This window comes from Hippopotamus amphibius, chromosome 3 (assembly GCF_030028045.1).
Source record: "Hippopotamus amphibius kiboko isolate mHipAmp2 chromosome 3, mHipAmp2.hap2, whole genome shotgun sequence".
NCBI classification, from domain to species: domain Eukaryota; kingdom Metazoa; phylum Chordata; class Mammalia; order Artiodactyla; family Hippopotamidae; genus Hippopotamus; species Hippopotamus amphibius.
The window spans coordinates 58,561,482-58,586,478 of NC_080188.1; the positions used below are offsets into that span (position 1 = coordinate 58,561,482).

At 38.9% G+C, this 24,997-nt stretch overlaps 1 protein-coding gene across 5 annotated transcripts in view; it reads right to left on the reverse strand.

Moving 5' to 3' along the window:
• The window catches only part of FAM13A (family with sequence similarity 13 member A), a 322,984-nt gene that overhangs the window by 92,567 nt on the left and 205,420 nt on the right, over window positions 1-24,997 (reverse strand). The window contains exon 1 of one of the 5 annotated variants that reach the window (XM_057726774.1): window positions 4,978-5,339. The exons of 3 other annotated variants lie outside the window; for them this stretch is intronic. In XM_057726774.1, coding sequence (XP_057582757.1) covers window positions 4,978-5,006 — 29 coding nt within the window. In that variant the 5' untranslated portion in view covers window positions 5,007-5,339. Of the gene's footprint in view, window positions 1-4,821; window positions 4,886-4,977; window positions 5,340-24,997 lie in introns of those variants that run through there. One more of the 5 variants, XM_057726775.1, reaches the window with a different exon arrangement.

Sequence of the window (24,997 nt, forward strand, 5' to 3'; positions counted from 1 at the left end):
TTGTAGGAAAAACAGGGTAAAAAAGTTTTGACAGTTTCAAGAAATTTGATTCTATGATATTTTCAGTGGCACTTCCCACAAATCATACTTTAGGTCACTTTCTGCTATTCATCCAATGCAATGTGATGGTAGAGCATCACCTTTACTGTGTAAAGCACTCTTGCTTCGAGGAATTGAAAGGTAATGCAAGTGAAAGAATAACAAAATGAAAAGGAAAGGAAAATGCTACTACTCTTTACATTTGAATATTTTCATCATTTACAATGAACTATAATATTTTTTAACTACAAAATTTCTCCTCTAAGTATGTATGGTAGGCATTATCATCCCATTTTACAGATGAGGAAAATGACCTGCCCAAATTCACATGGCTAATTAGCTGTCAGTGTCTGAATATGTTTCTTGATGGCAAGTTTACTGTCTTTGCATTGCTTTCCCAGTGTTTTGTGCTGACTCTCTAACACCTCTCCTTTCTTCAGTGGCTTAGACAGGGTGATCTCTGTAAAATTTAAGAATATCCTCAGCTTAGTTCATACTATCTTATCTGGAGTAATTAGCAAATATTTAAATTCCAGAGGTATTGCAACCATCACACGAGAGGAGAGCCCACAGAGGTCTTACTTGTTCTCAATGGCTCTCGTTACTGCCAAATACAGACCACACTGGTGATGAAGTCTAAGTTCAGATACTCAGCCCCAGAAGGGTTAACCTGGACTTGAGGCGAGGCAGCTTTTAACTCCCTCTTAGACTGTGTTTGTGGAGGAGGAGGGTGGGGAGTGCAGGGAGTACTATCAAAGTGCCAACAAGTTTGGAATAACGTGGGGTTATAGATAAATTAACTGAAGGCATCACCACCACAAGCAGTAGAGGGCTCTCTAACATCACAGAGAAGACTCACAGCAGGGCCATCATTGCCTGGGTTGTTCCCTGGTTAAATCCCACATCATCCCCATGTTAGCAATCTTCACTTGTTTGTTAAAGGATATTCTGAAGACCAGTGCTTAGAAAGACCAGATGTATTCCGCTGATAAGAAGACTGAATGAAATTTCCCCATGCTGGATCATGAATACATGTTAATTAATTCTGTTGCTATAAACCTTCTTAAAGAGCCACTGCAATTTGGAATTATGGTATATTTCACCGTCACAAAATGAATATTCAATAATGTATACTGAATATCATAATTTGCCAGATGAAGTAATGAAAAAGAGTGTTACACTGACATTATTAATCTCACTTCCCCACTTCGATAAATAAACCAAGGGAAAAAAGGGACGATAAACATCTGAAAACAGGTGTCAATGCATTAAAACCAAAGAAATCTAGATTAACCATTTAGTGCTCTCCATCCTCCACCATTAGTCTTTGTGGATATGAGTTAGTGACTATTTGAAAATTAATCTAGCAAATCAAAATACTGCTGTGAAATTGAGAGTTCTGTCACAGACATAAGAGTGAAGACTATTTCTTAACATATTGAAGTCTTTCTATACATAAAGTGGAGATCCTTACCTACAGATCCATAATATCTAAGGGAAAAAAATGCAATGGAATAGTAATCATGCAAAGAGCCTGAGGAATAAGTAAAGCCTAGAGTCTGATAAAACAAACTATCTCTTTAGTGACAGAAGGTAAAATTAGTACCTGAGAAAAAACTTTTATTTCAATTTTTAATATAGTTTTTCTACTTATTTGCGATATTATTCTGCTTCTTTGGAAGAACTTTTTCAGTTGGCAAGAGTATCTGCACAATGCTATATACAATGCAAATATTTTAGCATTTCTAAAAATAATTGGGATAACTTAACCACCTCAATAGACATATAAGATCCATTCATTAATGTAAGCCTTTTGAAGTGACCTTTAAGAACTGAGTTCTTCACTCCACAGAGAGTCACATTTTAAACATTCAGCCTCTGAGTTTTTCTAAAGATCATGAGTTTCTACATAGTCACTTCCACCCTGGAAAGTCTGCAAATTACATTAAGTAGTAAACAGATAGCAAAATACATTAAAGGGAACCAAGGTATTTTATTTCATTCTTAGCCTTCAACCTCATCTGTTATTCTCATCTTAGTTACAGATTAGCAATAACAAATTTATCTTCTACGTACTTTCACAACATGCTAAGAAAGGCTAAAAAGTCACTCATGGAATTATAAGCTAAGTAGACATTGAGATACAAACATGCCCTCTAACAAGATTATCTACTTATATGAGGTTAAATAAAACGTAGGGTAATATTATCCGCACAGGCACATCTCTATTATTTTGCTAATTATACTGTCCATTACTGAATTCACCACATGTATTGTAATTGTCTGGTAATGTGTCTGCATCCTCACTAGCATGTGACCTCTCTGAAGCAGAATCCTTAGTATGACTGGCAGTACAGAATAGTGTTTGGTCATAAAGAAAATATTAAAAAAACACTGTAAGTATGTTTTGTTTTAATAGGTAACACCAACCACCTAGTAAATGAAAGCATCAGTTATGACAAGGACACCTCACATAAGGTCCTGATGTTTAATATGTTATTTGGGGATGTTGACTAGTATAATGCTAGAATCTTACATATACCTGCTGTCAATGGCTTTATACAAGCTATAATCATTAACCAGAGTTTAGATCAGTGTTTCTCTGAGTGTGTGGACCATTTGTACCAGATTTGCTTTCAGGAAGCTTGTTAAAATGTTGATACTTTCTGGGTCACACCCAGATTCAGATTAAGTCTAGGGAAGGAAGGCAGCAGGAAGAAGCTGCTTTTAAAAATAAATTCCCTAGGTAATTCTCATGCACCTAAAGAATGAGAATCATTGGCCTCCCTGCTCAATACAAACATGAGTAAGCATGAGTTTCTCTAGCTGGTATTTAAAGCTATTCTTTCCCTCATCCCCTCTGTGCTAGCAACTGAATCAAACAGGATGGAGCAAAGCATTCATCCTATCAGCCGGCATGTACACCACAAGGCTCTGTAACTTTCCTGCTCCAGGCAGGATAACAGTGGGGGCGGTTGGCAACAGTCATCTTTACTAGAGAGTCACAGAAATCTTTAGCCAAAATATTGAACTAGGTTTGGAAGAAGCAATTATACATAGGAACAGGAAACTTTTCTGCATAAGCGTTTAAATTCACAAGAGATCCTTAACAAAGAGCACCGCACAAACCTACCTGTTCCTTGCCTTCAAGAGGTGCATAACCACAGGCAGGCACAGGCTGGAAGTGAGGATGGCAAGGTAATCAATCAAATTACACTCTCGGAAATAGGGAGACAGTGAGTGCACCGATCAGCAATCTTGAATGCAAATTCAAATGATTCCTCTTACGTAAGTTTATTAATAAGGACTAAGACTGCAAAATAATTTTGGAGGAAATTATGCTGATTCTATTTTAGCTTTTGTCAACTGAACTCCCTAAACAATATTTTAGCTGAATAAAGATCTATTTTCTTATCAGTTATTATATATCTGAGCAGCTTATTACAGAGCTCAGTAATAGCTAACATGCTTATCTAGAAACGACTTACTCAAGACACTTAAGAACTGACGCCATTATAAGATAAAACAAGTCCCCAGCTTTAAAGTTGGAAATCATATCAAAGCTCCAAAAAGTACCATTAGTTTTTAGTCGCTGGCAAGGTTCAAGCATGTGGACCTTTCCACTGAATTCATATTTCATAAATCACTCTCTGCTCCCTTAGGTTATCAATTTTAGAAAAGGAATTGCAGGGACACCCCCATCAAGTTCCCATGACAGTGCACTTGCCACTACAGTGAAAGGAAAACAACTACACCGTTTATCTTGCAGGGTACATCTGCAGGAACCATTTTGCAAACACACACTCAATTTTGTTTACCTTATTTTCATGTTAAAACATGAACATCCAGTAAAATATTGGTGGCATGGTTTTTAAAAATAAAATTCATTTTTTTTGTCTAGGTTTTTTCAATCTTATAAATAAACCATATTTACTATTTTACTTTTAAAATCACTTCCACTAACAGTTTTCTTAAAGGAAGCATTTACGTGGAATCAAACGCCACTGCATGTAGAGCAGTTGTACCTGAAATAGGATAATACGACTGGCAAAAGTAATTCTAAAAATCCTAAAACATGACCTTGGGCAACTCAGACTTTCTTCAAGCCTCAGTTTTCCTGTTGTGAAACTGGAGGGCTAGACTCCGTTACCACGGAGGTGACATCCAGCTTTAACATTCCGGGACACTTTATTCACTTACTAGTTCACCGGCCACGTTCTTTTTTAACAAGCCCTTTGTTTAAACTTACCTTTTTCTGCTTCGGTACAACTCCTCCACCCCACCCTCCATAATCCATATTACAATCATTAACGAACAAAACAGAGCCTTGTGCTCAATCATTCTTACAGAGCAGTTTTTTTCTTGTTTGTTTAAAGATGTCATCTGTGTAATAAACCTATCTAGAATTATTCATGGGGAAATAATAGCCTTAACATTTATATCCATGTATTATAAAGTACTAATTGATAAAAAATCCTTGCCTAGATCTGCACTCCAGCAGAGAGGGCTCCTAAGATGCATTTTTAAAAGGTCTTTTGCCTGTCGCATCCTTCAAAATGAGCTTAGAGCTCACGTCAGCTTCACAACATTGCTAAGAAGCTGATTCAGTTTCATTTTAAACCTGCATGAGATATTCTTCAGTTTCTATTTTTCTTCAGCTATCAGAGTTATTTTCTTATGTTTATTTTCATTCAAGGAAGGAAATAACTGTACAGACTAATCAAGTGAAGAGGGTAAGAAGTTGGGCATAAGTGTCAGCAAAAGAAGCAGTAAAATACCTACATTTCTCTGGTCGTGGTGAAGAACATTATGTCCAACGAACTCTACACAGTTTGCAGCCCATTACTGAAAGATGCCAAGTACTGGCAAAGTTATATGGCTTTGCACCACTCAAAAAATACAGAAAAGAAAAAAACTATAAATAGGAAAGAATACTACCTTTGCAGTGGCATGATTTCACAAGCCATCCTTGTCTGGCAACTTGCAAGGGACCCTCACAACGGTCTCTTCCGCGCCCAGCTGGGGCTTCTGTACGGGGACCGGCTGCTCACAGCGGCTGGGCTGGGCTGGGCTGGGGGCGTGAGGCTGCACCTCACCGCTGGAGAAGCAACTTGCGCTGCCGTCAGCCAGCGTCCTGCTGCTCTCAGCCTCCCAACTTCTCCAAGCAGTGCTGCTCGGTCGCTGCCTCTCTACATTTCCACTGCAGTCCACTTTGACCTTTGTTCCAGGGAAGCAGCTGAACCACCCAGCCAATCAGAGGAGCAGCTGCTGCAGGGCTTAAAGGCGCTGCTGCTTCTGCGGCGGCGGCTGCTCCCCCTCCGGCTCCTCAGCGGGCTTGCCTAATTCTGGTAACTCGAAACTTTCCTCCGAGCCCTTCTACAGAGGGGCTTGTCAGTCTGCGGAAAGCAACCAATAACTGCAGCGAGAGCAAAAAGTCCCTTAACTTCTCAACGTTACAGAGACTGCCAACAAGGAAATCCATTTGTCAAGGGAAGACACTGCCTCCGAAACTAAAGGTTTCTGTGACAGAAGGCATGACTTATGCTCTGTCTCCTTTCTTCATTAAAAAAAAAAAAAAAAAAAATCGAAGAAACCACTAGCATGGGAAGGCGTGATCCTTTTCTAGCAGGCACACACGCATTCTTCTAGACCCCTGCCCTACCCATATTTATTTCCTGCTGATGTCTGTTTACACTGCGGTGGTTACTAGTCACTGGTGACATCTCCCAAGGCACGTAGCTCTCATTTCTGGGGAGAACACACGTCCTAAGACTGCCCACTGTCTCAAGGGATCAAAGTGGCTACTCCCATGAAAGTATTTCAACTTATTATTTCTGCATTTTATCCTTAGAAAATTGAATGTGTTTATTTAAATAGTCATATTCCTCTAAGAACATCACCAGCATTTTTTGGGTTGGTTGTTTATTTATCAATCTATTTTTTTTTTACAGGTAACATCAAATCAATTTCTCATAAGGTCTGCTAAATGCCTGTTAATTATCAAGCGTTCCCTTAGTTTCCTCTTCAGCGTGGAATACTAAAGTGTTATTTTAGGAACATAATGGTTAATTCATAGGTTTCAAACATTGCAAGAACAATAATAGAAATATATTTTAATATGATTTCTTTTATAGCATAGGATTTGCCGAGAGTTACAACAAAGCCCAGAGCATCGCTTTTAGTAGGAGAAAGGGCAGAAAGCCAGAGTCCACGACTTTCAGAAACAGAAGGGGCTTGTACAACCAAAAAAGTATCCTTTTCCCCTGTAGTTTTCCCCAGATTTCTTACAGATTCCTCATAATTCTTAATTGAGAACACAAATTCCTTTTGTAAGCATCTACTCTCTTTTGCTATACATGCTAATAAAAATATTTCACTAACTAAATCCTCTATCCTATTTATGAAAATGGATTAGTCATCCTGAAACTTATGTTCAGACATTATGATAGAAAATCAATAACTAAAACAATGGACGTTAAGTCCAGAACTTAATTGAAGTTATCAATATATTCTTTGTTGTGATTCTAGATTTAGAAATGCTAATTGGATTCTTCCATAATAATAACTTAATTCTATATATTTGCTTAAGATTTTTATCTTTCAAAAATGCAACTTTACATCTTGCTTAACACTTCAATTGACTTCTTGAGTTAGGAAATCACTATTATATATCATAATATCTATTTTATTGATGGTACTAGAAAATTAAGTAATTTGTTGAAACTCACATGGAAAATTAGTGGCAGAACAGAAATTTGATTCAGAATTTCTCAGGTCTGCTCCAGAACTCTGCTATACAGCATAGTGCTTACCCTCTTCTACGTGAGTTTTTTAAATATTTCACAACAAAAATTTTTAGAAATAGTTAAAATTCAAGTGACAGAAATGTTTGATCTTTTCTAATTTTATGAACACATCAATACTATATGACTAAAACAGACATACAAGTTCAATAATAAAGGACCCAGCATTTCAAAAATACGTTAAACCAAATTATAATTTACATTCAGTACATACTAGAGGTAAAATACTGATGAATAGGAGCATTCAAATTTAAAATCTGATTCCACATATATTTCCTGATAAATTAAGTCTTGCTATCAACATCCCTTTAACAAGCCATATTAGCACTTAGACGTCAATTGGTCATTTCCGAAAATCACCTAACACTATAACTCAGTAATTACCTGCCTTTTCAAGTCTCTATTATTTATTTCTAACAATTCCTCCCCCCCCCTTTTTTTTTTAATTTGCTTTTGGTCGATTTGGGGGGCATGACTTGACAATCATTTTTGAGTTTGTACCTGGAGTGCAGCTCCTCCTCTCAACCACACCCACTGCCAGAGTCCTCAATCACGGGAATAGCTCTGTTACTCTGTGTCCCTCATCCTCACGTCAGTTCTTCACCGTCAGGTAGCAGAAGCACCACTCCCTGAACCCTGCTGGTCCCAACTTCTCAAATGCTTATACCCTGACCCGGCTCATTTCCTCCGCGTGAGCCCCAGATGTGCGTCCCTCATAACCGCCCTGCCCCTGCCTCCCCCGTTCCTCCTCTTTAGCTACTCAGCTCCGACTGTCCACGTCTGCAAGGGACAAACTTCACGCAGACCAACTAGTGCGCAGCATTAAAAAAGGCGTGTTCCTGGCTTTCCTTGGCATATAGGTATTTTCTAAAACAGGTTCACTAGCATCCTGTGCTTTTTACCTTATATACATCCTGCCAGCTGGGTGCCCTACTGCCAGGTTGCTAAAACACTGCAAAAGAAAGTCACAGAACCCTAGTAAATGGGTAGATTAAAAATTCTTGCTATTTAATCTTGGCCTGAACCTCAGTACTGTGTGGCAACCTTTGTACTTGTCTTTGACTGATTTTTGACTACATTCCCACAGAAATGGTTGCTGACCTTCTCCAATGTCACAAATCTGAACCTCTCTGTCACTAATTACCTTGCCTCCTAAATTTATTAAGAAAGTCAAGATCATCAAAGATGAGTGAGTGCCTTCGACTGTCTGCGTTAAGGGCTGAAATACCACCACCACCTGCTCCCCCACCCCTGCCCCCCAACACACACACACACACACACACACACACACACACACACACACACACACACACACACACATCCTGCCTTATTCTTTTTTTTTTTTTTTTATTATTTTTTTTTGGGGGGGTACACCAGGTTCAATCAACTGTTTTTATACACATATCCCCATATTCCCTCCCTTCCTTGACGCCCCCCCTCGAGTCCCCCCCACCCTCCCTGCCCCAGTCCTCTAAGGCATCTTCCATCCTCTAGTTGGACTCCCTCTCTTATACAACAACTTCCCACTGACTATTTTACAGTTGGTAGTATATATATGTCTGTGCTACTCTCTCGCTTCTTCTCAGTTTCCCCTTCACCCCCCGCCCCCTCCCATACCTCGAGTTCTCCAGTCCATTCTCTGTATCTGCTTCCTTGTTCTTGTCACTGAGTTCATCAGTACCATTTTTAGATTCCGTATATGTGAGTTAGCATACAATATTTGTCCTTCTCTTTCTGACTTACTTCACTCTGTATGACAGATTGTAGTTCTATCCACCTCATGACATATAGCTCCATCTCATCCCTTTTTATAGCTGAGTAATATTCCATTGTATATATATGCCACATCTTCTGTATCCATTCATTTGTTGATGGGCATTTAGGTTGCTTCCATGTCCTGACTATTGTAAAGAGTGCTGCAATAAACATGATGGTACAAGTTTCTTTTGGGATTATGGTTTTCTTTGGGTATATGCCCAGGAGTGGGATGACTGGATCATCTGGTAGTTCTATTTGTAGTTTTTTAAGGAACCTCCAAATTGTTTTCCACAGTGGCTGTACCAACTTACAGTCCCACCAACAGTGCAGGAGAGTTCCCTTTTCTCCACACCCTCTCCAACATTTGTTGTTTCCAGACTTTGTGATGATGGCCATTCTGATTGGTGTGAGGTGATACCTCATTGTGGCTTTGACTTGCACTTCTCTGATGATGAGTGATGTTGAGCATCTTTTCATGTGTTTGTTGGCCATCTGTATGTCTTCTTTGGAGAAATGTCTATTTAGGTCTTCTGCCCATTTGTGGATTGGGTTATTTGCTTTTTTGGTATGAAGCTGCATGAGCTGCTTGTATATTTTGGAGGTTAATCCTTTGTCCGTTGTTTCATAGGCAATTATTTTTTCCCATTCTGAGGGTTGCCTTTTAGTCTTGTTTATGGTTTCTTTTGCTGTGCAAAAGCTTTTAAGTTTCATGAGGTCCCATTTGTTTATTCTTGATTTTATTTGCATGATTCTAGGAGGTGGGTCGAAAAGGATGTTGCTTTGATGTATGTCAAAGAGTGTTCTGCCTATGTTTTCCTCTAGGAGTTTTATAGTGTCTGGACTTATGTGTAGGTCTTTAATCCATTTGGAGTTTATTTTTGTGTATGGTGTTAGGAAGTGCTCTAATTTCATTCTTTGACATGTTGTTGTCCAATTTTCCCAGCACCACTTATTGAAGAGGCTGTCTTTTTTCCATTGTATACTTGTGCCTCCTTTGTCAAAGATAAGGTGCCCATATGTGTTTGGGCTTACTTCTGAGTTCTCTATTCTATTCCATTGATCTTCCTTTCTGTTTTTATGCCAGTACCATACTGTCTTGATCACTATGGCCTTGTAGTATAGTTTGAAGTCAGGAAGCCTGATTCCACCAACTCCATTTTTCCTTCTCAAGATTGCTTTGGCTATTCGGGGTCTTTTGCGTTTCCATACAAATCGTAAGATTTCTTGCTCTAGTTCTGTGAAAAATGCCATTGGTAATTTGATCGGGATTGCATTGAATCTGTAAATTGCTTTGGGTAGTACAGTCATTTTCACGATGTTGATTCTTCCAATCCAGGAACATGGTATGTCCCTCCATCTGTTTGTGTCGTCTTTGATTTCTTTCATCAATGTCTTAAAGTTTTCTGCATACAGATCTTTTGCCTCCTTAGGCAGGTTGATTCCTAGGTATTTTATTCTTTTTGTTGCAATGGTGAATGGGAGAGTTTCCTTAATTTCTCTTTCTGCTCTTCCATTGTTAGTGTATAGGAATGCAAGAGATTTCTGTGCATTAATTTTGTATCCTGCTACTTTACTAAACTCATCAATTAGTGCTAGCAGTTTTCTGGTAGAGTCTTTAGGGTTTTCTATATATAATATCATGTCATCTGCAAAGAGTGACAATTTGACTTCTTCGTTTCCAATTTGGATTCCTTTAATTTCTTTTTCTTCTCTGATTGCTGTGGCTAACACTTCCAGAACTATGTTGAATAACAGTGGTGAGAGTGGACACCCTTGTCTTGTTCCTGTTCTTAGAGGGAATTCTTCCAGTTTTTCTCCATTGAGAACAATGTTGGCTTTTGGTTTGTCATATATGGCTTTTATTATGTTGAGGTAATTTCCTTCTATGCCCATTTTCTGGAGAGCTTTTATCATAAATGGATGTTGAACTTTGTCAAAAGCTTTTTCTGCATCTATTGAGATGATCATATGGTTTTTATCCTTCAAGTTGTTGATATGATGTATCACGTTGATTGAGTTGCGTATATTGAAGAATCCTTGCATCCCAGGGATAAACCCCACTTGATCGTGGTGTATGATTTTTTTAATGTGCTGTTGCAGTCTGTTAGCTAGTATTTTGTTGAGGATTTTTGCATCTATATTCATCAGTGATATTGGTCTGTAGTTTTCTTTTTTTGTGACATCTTTGCCTGGTTTTGGTATCAGGGTGATGGTAGCCTCGTAGAATGAGTTTGGGAGTGCTCCGCCTTCTGCAATATTTTGGAAGAGTTTGAGAAGGATAGGTGTTAACTCTTCTCGAAATGTTTGATAGAATTCGCCTGTGAATCCATCTGGTCCTGGGCTTTTGTGTGTTGGGAGATTTTTAATCACTGCCTCAATTTCTGTACTTGTGATTGGTCTGTTCATGGTTTCTATTTCTTCCTGGTTCAGTCTTGGAAGATTGTATTTTTCTAAGAATGTATCCATTTCTTCCAGGTTATCCAATTGATTGGCATATAGTTGCTTGTAGTAGTCTCTCATGATGTTTTGTATTTCTGAGGTGTCCGTTGTGACTTCTCCTTTTTCATTTCTAAGTCTGTTGATTTGCATCTTCTCCCTTTTTTTCTTGATGAGTCTGGCTAATGGTTTATCAATTTTGTTAATCTTCTCAAAGAACCAGCTTTTAGTTTTATTTATTTTTCTTATGGTTTCTTTCCTTTCTTTTTCATTTATTTCTGCTCTGATCTTTATGATTTCTTTCCTTCTGCTCACTTTGGGGTTTCTTTGTTCTTCTTTCTCTAGTTGTTTGAGGTGTAAGGTTAGGTTGTTTATTCGATCATTTTCTTGTTTCTTAAGGTAGGACTATATTGCTATAAACTTCCCTCTTAGAACTGCTTTTGCTGCGTCCCATAGGTTTTGGGTTGTTGTGTTTTCGTTGTCATTTGTTTCTAGATATTTTTTGATTTCCTCTTTGATTTCTGTAGTGATTCCTTGGTTGTTTAAGAGTGAATTGTTTAGCCTCCATGTGTTTGTATTTTTTGCAGTTTTTTCCCTGTAATTGATATCTAGTCTCATGGCGTTGTGGTCTGAGAAGATGCTTGATATGATTTCAATCTTCTTGAATTTGCTGAGGTTTGATTTGTGACCCAAGATGTGATCTATCCTGGAAAATGTTCCGTGTGCACTTGAGAAGAAAGTGTAGTCTGTCGTTTTTGGATGGAATGTCCTATAAATATCAATTAAGTCGAGATAGTCTAATGTGTCATTTAAAGCTTGTGTGTCTTTATTTATTTTCTGTTTGGATGATCTGTCCATTGATGTAAGTGGGGTGTTCAAGTCTCCCACTATTATTGTGTTCCTGTCGATGTCCCCTTTTATAGCTGTTAGCATTTGCCTTATGTATTGAGGTGCTCCTATATTGGGGGCATAGATATTTACCATTGTGATATGTTCTTCTTGGATGGATCCCTTGATCATTATGTAGTGCCCTTCCTTGTCTCTTGTAATAGTCTTTACTTTCAAGTCTAATTTGTCTGATATGAGTATTGCTACTCCAGCTTTCTTTTGACTTCCATTTGCATGGAATATCTTTTTCCATCCCTTCACTTTCAGTCTATATGTATCCCTTGGTCTGAAGTGGGTTTCTTGTAGGCAGCATATAGAAGGGTCTTGTTTTTGTATCCATTCAGCCAGTCTGTGTCTTTTGGTTGGAGCATTTAATCCATTTACATTTAAAGTGATTATTGACATGTGTGTTCCAATTACCATTTTCTTAATTGTTTTGGGTTTGTATTTGTAGGTGTTTTCCTTTTCTTGTGTTTCCTACTTAGAGAAGTTCCTTTAGCACTTGTTGTAAGGCTGGTTTGGTGGTGCTGAATTCTCTTAACTTTTGCTTGTCTGTAAAGCTTTTGATTTCTCCCTCAAATCTGAATGAGATTCTTGCTGGGTAGAGTATTCTTGGCTGTAGGTTTCTCTCTTTCAGGACTTTCAGTATATCCTGCCATTCCCTTCTGGCCTGCAGAGTTTCTGTAGAAAGGTCAGCTGTTATCCTGATGGGTTTTCCCTTATATGTTGTTTGTTGCTTTTCTCTTGCTGCTTTTAATATTTTTTCTTTGTGTTTAATTGTCGTTCGTTTGATTAATATGTGTCTTGGTGTATTTCTCCTTGGGTTTATTCTGTATGGGACTCTCTGTGCTTCTTGGACTTGGTGAATTATTTCCTTTCCCATGTTGGGGAAGTTTTCCACTATAACCTCTTCAAATATTTTCTCAGACCGTTTCTTGTTTTCTTCTTCTTCTGGGATGCCTATAATTCGAATGTTGGTACGTTTAAGGTTATCACTGAGGTCTCTGAGGCTGTCTTCTAGTCTTTTTATTTTTTTTTCTTTTTCCTGCTCTGTGGCGTTTATTTCTCCCATTCTATCTTCCAACTCACTTATTCGTTCTTCTGCCTCAGTCATTCTGCTGGTTATAGCATCTAGAGTATTTTTAATTTCAGTTATTTTGTTATCCATTGCTGTTTGTTTTTCTGAGTTCCTATGAACTGTTTCTTGTACTTTCTCTATTTTGTTATCGAGATTTTGTATCATTTTTACTATCATTACTCTAAATTCTTTTTCAGGCATTTTTCCTATTTCCTCCTCATTTATTTGGTCTTGTGGGTTTTTTTCCTGCTCCTTTGCCTGCATGGGGTTTCTTTGTTTCCTCATGGTTGTCCAAGCTTTTGGGGTTGCTTGTCCTGGTGATAGAGGTGTTTATAGAAGACTGTCCAAGCCTCAGACTAATGTCCAAGTACTGGATTAAACGAATATTCAGTCTAGGAAACACATACATGTATAAGACACACAATTATTGAATCCGTTAGGACATAAGGTTCTAGAAAGACTTGACAGAACCCCAGTTTGCTATCAGATACTCAGAGAGAAACCCAGCAGAAATTGACAACTGAAACAGAACAAATCAGAGACAAAAGCAAAAGCAAACAAACAACAAATAACACCCTACACATACAAACATCAATCCAGGGAGATTTTGTAAGCTAGGATCAAATATAGAAATGAGCTGGAGTACCACCAGAGAGAATGGAAATTCTCAGAATGTAATTAGACAACTGTACTAAGAACTAAGATAAAGACAAAAGCCTAATATTAATACCAAGGCAGTGCATCATCTGGAGAATAGAGCAAGGAGTCTGAGCAGACCGATAGTATTGCTTATAAGTATGTTAAGATAAAATACACTTAAAATGGCTGGAAGAAAGGGGAACAGAAGAGCTTAATGTGGTTGGAAATATGCAAAGAAAAAGAAAGGAATAGAAGTGTATAAAAGATAGGGATGAAAGGAAAGTATGAGAGATATTTTGTCCGTACTACCAAAAACTTAGCTAGATATAGAAGTATATAAAAAGGCAAAAAAAAAAAAAAAAAAAAAAAAAAAAAGAATAAAAAATATCCTTAAAAAATTATGTTATAAAACTTGTAGATCCCTTAGGGCTAAGACCGTATTTAATAAATCAAAAAAAAAAAAAAAGAGAGAGAGAGAGAAAGAAAAAAAAAAAAAAAATCCAGAACTGATCCCAGAATGGACCAGTTCAATAGGTATTGATACTACTATTTCTGTTTCCTTAGCGTCTCAGCTGTAAGTGTCCTTCTCCTTGCCTTGGTTTTTTTTTTTTTTTGCGTTATTCTGTGACCAGCAGAGGTTCCTTTATTGTTCGTCTGTAAGCGTCGGTGTGTGGGGAGGGAGAGGGTACAACAGTGGCTCCTTCTCTTGGGAGTGAGTGAGCAGTGGCGCACTGTTGTTTCAGTCAGGCTTGGAGGTGCCTGTTGCAGAGGGCGCTGGTGGCTCAGGCGTACACAGAAAGTCTTAGAGTTGGGCCTCTCTCGGGGTTTTTTCTTTTTGATGCTGGTTTTTTTTTTCTCTCGGCAGCCTCCCTGCTGCTGGCGTTGCAAGGAGTTTTAATCTAGCCCCGCCCGAGTGCCTGAGGATGTTTGTTATCCCTGAGCACCTTAGGTGGCCCGCAGGGCGTCTCTCCACTGCCTGTTGCAGAGGCCCCGAAAGAGAGGGAGAGGCTATGCGCGCGGCTCCTCCCCCCCGCCCGGAAGCCTGCAGCCTCCAGCCGCCATCATGGCTGGGCAGCTCTCAGGGACCGGCACTCCTCTCCACGGACTTCCTCCCTCCTGTCCTCTCGGTCCGTCACCCTACCGGCAACAATGTTTCTCCCCCTGAACCAGCTCTCCGGTTCCCACGCTCCCGCTCCTGGACCCTCCGTTCAGCCGCGGATCGATGTCTCGGTCCGGGAACGCTGAGCTGCGCTGCGGACCCTCCGTATGTTTCTCACTCCCTCCCGTCTGCCACAGCTCCGCCGCTTCACCCTCTTTGAGCCCTCGTAGATGCCTCTCTACCGGCTATGTCGGGCTCCCCGCAGCCCTTTCTGGTGTCCGAGGCCGTCTGCTGGTGTTCAGCTGGTTCTCTGTGGGAATGACTGCGTCCTTCCGTGCATTCCCAATGCATCTGTGGAGAGGGATGCACTCCACGTCTCTCTACTTCGCCGCCATCTTTTTCTCCCCTGCCTTATTCTTTTTGACTTCTTCCTAGTCTAGGGGAACACGTCTCCACTCACAGGGCTCAAATTTCTTATCCACGTATTGGATCTCATCATTTTATCTTTCCTCAGGAAGCCTGATCTCTCCTGCATCTTAAATCTGCCCCCCTTCTGACAAGCACCCAAATAAGTGCTCCCCAGCCTTGAAAGCTCTTCCTCAGCAGTCCTACCCTCTGGTGACACAGCGCCACTTCCCTCCTCTTCCCACTGACAGGTTCCCCAAAGCCCACCTCTGCTGCTCCCACTTCCTCAGAAATTACTCCTCTGCCTCATGGCAATGAGCTGCAGGCTTCATCACGTTTCTGAAACTGCTTTTAAGGCCACCAATGCTCTTTTGGTCACTAAATGTAAATGCTTTGTCATAGACTCCTTTCTCTTCTTAACTTTTCAGAAATACCCACCTTGAGTTTTCTGAAAGTCTTTGGCTCTCTGTGATCCTTCCTTGGAATTCTCCAAGTGTCCCCAGTCACTCCATTCTCCTTTTATTTCATCTGTCTTTCCTCTTCTCTTACGCCCTTCCCACCTCACCTTCCAGGCCCACATCTCTCAATACAGGCATTCTATTAGGGCTTAATAAATTGCGCTCTGGAATTACGCTCCTAGGGATTGGATTCTGACTCTACCACAGACAGGCAGTGTAAACTTGGGCAAGCTGTTTAAAAGCTCTGAAGTTGCTCTGAGGAATAAATGAGATCATGCATGTAAAACACGTAGAATAGCTCCTGGCAAATAAGTGCTCAGTAATGATTAGTATTATCACCCTAATCAACACATTCAAAGCCTCATATTATCTGATTCTGAAAATTCTCCTCCTCCTGGCCGCTCTTGTTAATGATGTTATTATTCTCTTTATGAATCAAATTCAAAGCATGAGTCATCTTTACTCCTCCCTTTCCTCTCCTTAAACAAATCCGTTGATTGTCCTGTCATGTCTCTTTAATCAGTAGGCCTTGGTCATCTGCAGTATCGTGATAACCTTCAAAAGGATCTTTCTGCCTCCATTCACTCTATCTCCAGTGAATACGTTTCACTATTAGAGTGAATTTCCTACTGTGGTTGTGATCTGGTCACTCATTCCTCTTCCTGAAAGCGTCAATAGCTCCAAGCTACCTCTTCAATGAACCCCAATTCTTTTAATACGTTGATTAGACTCTCCACTGATGAACCCCAATATGCCCCTTCAGTTCAGCTGCTTATACCTCCTAAGGAAACCAGTCCAGATGTACCTGGACACTACTTTCCAATCTGCTCTGAACTTTTCTACCCCAAACATTTACCCTCTGTCTGGAATATTTTCCCATTCCATTTTCTCCTGGCAAAATTCTATGTATACTCAGGCTTAGGCCAGATGGAACAAATCTCTTGCTCCCTTTAACTCAGATAGCCCTTTGCAGCTCTTAGGATATTTATCTTTTTTCCCACCACACCATTTTATCATTATTCGAATCTAAATAGTATCTCCCTACTGGAATGTAAGTTCTCCAGGACAAGAACTGTATTTTCCAGGCAGCCATGACACAGCACAGATACTCAATAAGTGCTGAATGAGTGAACATCAATCACTCTTCACCAGCGACTGAAGCATAGCTCCTTTGATTAGATTTTAACTTATTAAGCAATATTTCTACCTACTTTTAAAAATATTTCCCATGGTAGGCCTACACTAAAGATAGAGTAGACACCTCTTATAGTTTCAAATGAAGAATAATGGTACCCAATAACTGACTAAAGAAATAAACTACTGGGGTTATACATTGATGTGCAATCACAGAGATGCAAAAGGTAAGATTCTATCCAAATCTTTCAAAATCTTTTAAGCATTTCACATTATCCAGTTTCTCCTGGGTTGTTTATTTTCTTTTCTACACGTCAGCTGGCTTGCAGACTTCTAATTTTCTTATATAACTTCTGCAGCAGATTCCAAGTGTTTGGCAATATGTGTGTTTGCACTTGTGCTATCAAGAGCAACAATTGCTCCAAAAATGATGTGGCTTCATTTGTTTTAATTTCAACATCAATCTGAAGCAACCGAAGAACCAAGAACATTTCTTGGCCACATTAATTTTTTCTCATTTATTGTTTTCACATCAGACTGATTTGTTTCTTAAGAAAACATATGATGTAATGATTTCTTTCTTACAAGTTTGGTAAGAAGGTGCTTCTCAGGCAAGTGTTCTTCCTCATATTTTTATCAATCTTTATAAATTGCACTAAGGAGCAGAACCTTCCACAAGATGCTCACATAGTATTCATAAATGGTAATGACTAAATCTGATAGGAGTTTTCATAATCACAAAGCCAGGATTTTTAGGGCACATATAATTTAGATATCCTGGTACTGCTGCACAGGATCCTGACTAAACTTGCTCTCTGGCAGTCTGGGTTAGAACAGTAGTGAATTTCAGGGCTCATTAGCGGACATCGTCATTATTGACAACAGCAAATGACAAAAAGTGTAGGGGTGAGAAGGGAGTGAAGGGTGGTATATGTAAGGCAACCAGCATTTATTGAGGAGTGATGCTGTGTTCCTTTTAACAGATGTGGAAATGAAGAAGTTAATTAACTTGAGCACGCAGCTAGTAAGAGGCTGACATGAAGCCACCATCTGAATGCCATAGCATTTCCACCATACAAAAGCTTTTAAAGATGATAAAGTATTATACTTACCCATCGATAACACACATTATCAACTGGCTATAGGAAATAAAGAATCCTTTCTTTTGGTCTGAGTTTTATATTTTGATGAGTGCATATACATTAAATAAGGTCTATATAGTCTGATACTAGCTGTCTGAACCAAAGACATACAGTGGACCAGAAAAAACTTCTTTTGCTACTCTGAGTCAACAGTCAGACTGTGTGTGTGTGTGTGTGTGTGTTGTGTGATGGTAGAAGCCAGTTATAGTTGCAGTGGGGGAAGGAAGTGCTTGACATGGGTTGTTAAAGGAAAGAGGAAGAAATAGAAATGTTTTATATTGTATTCTTAATTGTATTTCTCTAAGAAATTAATATATGGAAATGACAGGGGGGCTTTCAATTGTTTTTATGTTAAAAAAAAAACCCCTACAGTATTTTTTTTTTAAGATTTTTTTTGATGTGGACCATTTTAAAAGTCTTTATTGAATTTGTTACAACATTGCTTCTGTTTTATGCTTTGTTTTTTTGTTTTTTCTTTTTTTTTTTGACCATGAGGCATGTGGGATCTTAGCTCCCCAACCCGGGATCGAACCCACACCCCCTGCACTGGAAGGAGAAGTCTTAACCACTGGACCGCAAGGGAAATGCCTACAGTATTTCTTAACTCAAAGAATGATTGTAAAACCTCATAAAAGATTTATTTGAGAAAACAAAACAGTTACATTTAAAACAGGTTCATGCTAATAGGAGTAAGGAATTTCTATTTAGGTAAATTATTTTTCTTCAGAAACAAAGATGCTTGCTTTACCTAAGGCCCAAATAAAAATAACCAATAAAGTCAGCATCATTAACATGTCTCCTCATTTATTTATTAGACTTATTTAGTATACATTAGAAGATTGCTGGAAAAAATCCCATGGGGACAGAAATATAATTGTTTTTCCAAAGACACACCTCTTTAATTCTAATGATGGATCTTTGCTTTTAAAATGGTGTATGAGGTTATTTCATTAAAACATATCTAATTGGCCTCGGTGGAGCCTATCATGGCATATAGGGTTTACTTATTTGGGTTCTCAAATCCTGTAGAGCTGCTGTGGGGGGCAGAGGAGAAGGCTGCAAACACTGAGGCAAGGCTGAAAGGCCTCCACAGCTGGAGAGGCACTGCTCAGGCTCGCCTTTCACTCCACCGACTCCGTGATTTCACTAACTGGTTCCAGCATTCCCAATATGAGAGTCAAAACCTTTGCTAGAAAGACTAATGATTTCAAATCAAAACACAAGTAATTACAATACATACTCATGGGGAATCTTTTACAAAAACTGTAAATGGAGTGTAACCACTAAAATTGTATAAAAATTAATAAAAAAGAAAAAAGGCAATTGTAATTTATGGTATATAAATATACAGTTATATAGAAATTCATACAGAAGCTCTATTTTTTCTTTAAAAAAAAGAATTTCTTCTAACAATGGAGGGACTGCAATTTCTTCATAAAAAGTGGTTAAAAATAAATTCTTTGAAACAACTTACATAATTGTTCTCCAACTTTCTGGGACAGGGAAAAATCCACATTTTTGCCAGATGGAATCTCAGTTAGTGATCACTGCCAATAAATAAGTGCTTGAGCACATTTTCCTGGAATGGGACTCCCTGGGCATGACTTTCTCCAAATCTCTCTCGGGAGCCCAGATAATAGTGTTTCTGTTCTCACAAAATAAGTCATGTCCCACACAACAGCTGCTACCACACCTGAGATCAGCTGCCTTAGACTGTCCCAGTGACCTTTCACCCTGTTAAATGATATTTCCTGGCAGAGGAGAAGCAGGCTTCAGCAGGGCTTCCTTAGAGAAATGTCAAAATTGTTTAGTGTGGTATGGTAACCGGTTGGTAATCACAGCTGATTCCGTATCCCTCAAACATAAAATACACTCTTCATATTTCGGAGACATGAAATACTGAGCATAAGCACGGAATCTCTCAGTAGCAGTGCACGGGCTGATAAACTGAGTTTACTTTGAAGTGGCATGCTTTGTTTTGAAGCAACTCAGTAAATGAACAAGTGAAAATATATTAAGAAGAGGAAAAAGTGATTACTTGTATTACCAAGAAAAGGTCACATTAAAAAAAAATCACACAAATAAAACAAACAAATTAATATAACAAAACAGAAACAAACTCACAGACACAGAGGACAAATTAGTGGTTACCCATGGGGAGAAGGAAGGGGGAAGGGCATGATAGGGGTTTGGGATCAAGGGGTATAAACTGTTAGGTATAAAATAAGCTATAAAGATATTTTATACAGCACAGGGAATATAGCCACTATTTTACAATAACTTTAAATGGAGTATAATCTATAAAAATTTTGAATTGCTCTGTTGTACACCTGAACTATGTAACACTGTAAATCAACAATAGCTCAACAAAAAAATAAAATGAAAAAAATCACAGTAGTGGGTGTCTTAACGTGTCAACATCCTTAGAGTGTTTTAAATGATTTGATTAAAAAAACTCATTGTAAATTCAATGTTTCAGAGAATTGGACCCACTGCATTAAATTACGGTGTTTATGTGTTATATCATCTTTTCCTAGTGTTATTCATGTAGAGCATTATTAGAATTCATAAATGAATTAAAAACTTTTTCTTCATTGAATTTTAGTGAGGAGATATACAAGTTGGACAAAGAAATTTCTACTAAATTAGGAAATAAACTAGACTTATAAATACGTAAAGCTAATAAAAGCAATTGTCCCCTCCAAATAGGCAATGCAGTTAATTCATTATTTAAATAGATGAAAAATGCATTAAAAAGTGAGTTACAAAAAAAAAAAAAGAAAAAAAAAGTGAGTTATAATTCCATAATAAGTTTCCAAAATGTTGCTTCAGGAAGACAACTCTGAAATATAAATCAATCCAATTTGAAGAGTCTGTAAACAACCTAGTGAAATATGTTTGGACAAATAAGTGTACCTCTGAAAATAATATCAGCCTAGACTTCAAATCACGCTATATAAAACAGATAAATGGTATAGAGTTTGGCCAAACCAAGTGATAACTGAATGGATACTCTGTTACTAAGAGGAGCTTAAATGAGATATTGCCTCTCTCATCCTCAGTGACTTCACTTCCACCACCTACTCTTTTCCATTTCCTTCACCCCTCTTCCCAGTTGAATTTTTTACTACTTAACCTCTGGATGATAGCTTTCATAATAGGTTTTATGGGCTTTGGTCTTTCCCACCACAAATCCAAATTGTACAGAAGTGATCTTCCCCAAACACTGATTTAATAATATTCAAAAGCTCCGACTGCTCTTCACAGCTTAATAAAGTAAAATTCAAATGCCACACGCACAACCAGGGCCCTCCTACTCCTCCATATCCTCACACATTATCACTCCCTCCTTCACATGGACTGGGGGTCCAGGCAGGCTGAACTGCGCCCGCCCACTGTTGCGCTCTGCTGTCCCCTTCTTCCCCATTCAGGCACTTCTCCTAGCCTGGAATCCCGCTCCCGAACCCACACCCACTCATCCAAACAAAACTCAGCCTTTCTGCGCTACTCATATGCTGCCCTTTCCGATTCCCCCACTCAGGGGATTTTATGCTCTTGAATGAGTGAAACCACAACTGTCAAGTTCAAAAGCAGTTCAGTTGCCACTCTATATGATTTCGCTAAAATCTGACAATTAATATGGCTTCTTTGAAACTTCTGTCTCCCTTTAATTAAAAGACAGTAAAAACATTTTTCTTACTGGAGATTATACAATCTATGCTCACATAGAAAACTCAGAAAATACAGGGAAAAAGAATGTAAAAGTCAAACACAATCCCATCACTTACATACCAGTATTTAATACGATTCTATGCTCTTCCATTTTTCTCTCTATATAATATGTATACTTACACATAAAGATGGGACAATGGGAAGGTACCTAATGCCACTGAATCATATACTTAAAAATGGCCGAAATGGTAAATTTTGTTATGCATATTTCACCACAATAAAAGACACAGGATTATGCAATATACCATACTGTTATAACATACTGCTTTATAACATTAATTTTCATTTAATAATCAGTAATATTTTTCTGTGACATTTCTAATCCTCAAAAATATTTTTACACTTGTCTTATACTTTATCCACGATGATAAGTTTAATCATTTGCTTCAAGTAGTGACTGCTAGATTTCTCCATTTCTTTGTAATGAAAAATTATCTGTGAGATGATGATTTGAGACTGGAAATTTAGATTCCGGGAGGTTGAGCATGTATTTTGAAGGTAGAGCCAACAGGACTTGCTGATGAATTGACTGAGAAAAGTAGAGGAATCACAGATTTTTGGCCTGAGTAACTGGGTGAATGAATGGTACAAATTACTGAGATGGGGGGAAAACTTGGGTCGAAATGGGATTGTCTTTTTTCAGGCAGAAGTGTAAATTAGGAGTTTTGTTTTATATAGATTGAGTGAGATATGCTCATTAAATATCCAAGTATACTTGTCAGGTAGCCAATAGGCAGGGCTGGCCTCAAAGGCACATGAAATATGCAGTTTCACAGGGCCCACACTCAGAAGGCCCCATATTTGGTTTAATGCTCTGCTGTTGCTATCTTGAAATTCTCAATTTTTAACAGAGGCTCCACATTTTCATTTCACATTGAGGGTACCCCAAAGTTAAGTAGCTTGTGCTGCCAACTGGATATAATCATATACTATATAATATAATAATGTAATATTATAGCAGAGAGGTTGGAGCTGGAGGTATAATTTTGGAGGTCATATGAGTAAAGATGGTATTCAAAACTGTGGACCTGGATGAAAGCACCCAAGATGAGCACGGCTTGACATGAGGTCATAAGGACTGAGCCTTGCGGTGTTCTAACCTTGAGAGGTCTTGGAAAAGAAGACAGATTTTGCAAATAGGACCAATAAAGGGTGTTTAATAAGACCAGAGGAAAACCAGGAGAGTGCACTATTGCAGAAGCCAAGTAAAGAAAGTGCTTCAAAACAGAGTCGTTAGTTGGGTCAAATCCTGCTGAGAGATAAGAGTAAGATGAGAACGGTAGATTGACCTTTGGATTTGGCAAGATGGAGATTGCTGGTGTCCCTGACAAGAACAATTTCAGTGGTATGTGGGGTGAAGAAAGAATGGAAAGAAAGGCGATGAAGACAGAAAGTACATATAATCCTTTACCAGAGCTCTAAAAGGGAAGAGGGATATTGTTCCTAGGGAGGATTAAAAATTATTGAGAGCTATTATAAAATGTTTCTATGCTAATGGGAAGAATCTGTAAGGGCGAAATTGATGTCATAAAGGAAGGAAGTGATTATTTTAACTTAGTCCTTGAGTGAGTGAGAGAAAACGGGGTTCAGAGTACCAGCATAAGGGTTGACCCAAGAGAGGTACAAATTTGGTTCATCCATTGAGACAGGAGAGAAGGCAGAGTATAAAGGTACAGATATGGATACACTGGCAGATTTGGGAAGTAGGAGGCTACTAGTCTTTCCTGATTGCTGTGTGAAATAGGATAAAATCTTTGGATTGTGCTGTAATATTTTATAAATCTAAGCCATGCTTATTTCTCTACTAAAAACATGAACTGGTGAGAGAAGAAAAGAGCTAGTAGGTTTCACTTTGTTTTTGTTATTCCGACATCAGACTCAGATGTTTGACAAGGAAACCAAAAAGACAATTTAATGGGAAAGGAACAATCTTTTCAGCAAATGGTGCTGGGACAAATGAATACCCACATGCAAAAGAATGAAGTTGGGGAGCATGAGAGTGAGGTTCTCCTGGCAGGGCTTCTCCGGGCAGAGTGCAGGGAGAGGCGGGGCTCAGCCTTCTTCCAGGGACACTCCAGTCCTTCTGTCCTCTGGATCACTGGGACAAGCAACCTCTGAAGTCCGGACTACTCCATCAGAAGTCAAGTAGGAGGCTCTGGGGAGGAAGCACTGAATCCAGAATGCTAGGCTACTAGGGAGTCCTCAGACACAGGGAAAATTAACTGCAGAGAACTCTCACTGAGCCCTGTATCAGAGTCTAAGACTCAGCTTCATCTGACTGTCTGCAAATGCCAGGGCTGGGCACCTCACACCAAACTACAAACAAGACAGGAACACAAACCCACCCATCAGCACACAGACTACCTAAAGCCATATTAACCTCGCAGATACCCTAAAACACACCACATGACACGACCCTGCTCATCAGAGAGAAAAGACACAGTCACACACTGGAAAGCAGACATCAGACCCCGCCCCCCGCCACCAGGAAACCTACTCAAGACACTGGAAAAATCCCACCACAGGGGCCAGAGGGCAAAAACATGAGGAATTACTACTAGGCAGCACAGGGAAAGGAGACAACAAACCCTACAAATTAGACAAAATGAGAACACAAAGAAACACCATGCAGGCAAAGGAGCAGGAAAACACCCCACAAGACCAAATAAATGAAGAGGAAATAGGAAAATTGCCTGAAAAAGAATTCAGAGTAATGATAGTAAAGATAATCCAAAACCTCAATAACAAAATAGAGAAAATACAAGAAACAGTTAATAAGGACTCAGAAGAACTAAAGAGCAAACGAACAGTAATGGACAACAAAATAACGGAAGTTAAACATAGTCTAGATGGTACAAACAGCAGAATAACTGACTCAGAAGAACAAGTGAGTTGGAAGATAGAATGGGGGAAATAACTGCCACAGAGCAAAAAAGAGAAAAAAGAATAAAAAGAATGGAAGACCATCTCAGAGACCTTGGTGACAACATTAAGCACACCAACATTCGAATCAGAGGCATCCCAGAAGAAGAAGAAAAAAAGAAAGGGTCTGAGAAAATATTTGGAGAGGTTATAGTGGAAAACTTCCCCAACATGGGAAAGGAAATAATTAATCAAGTCCAAGAAGCACAGAGAGCCCCATACAGAATAAACCCAAGGAGAAATACACCAAGGCACATATTCATCAAACTAATGAAAATTAAACAGAAAGAAAAAATATTAAAAGCAGCAAGAGCAAAGCAACAAATAACATATAAGGGAAAACCTATAAGGAAAACAGCTGACCTTTCTGCAGAAACTCTGCAGGCCAGAAGGGAATGGCAGGATATACTGAAAGTCCTGAGAGAGAAAAACCTACAGCCAAGAATACTCTATCCAGCAAGAAT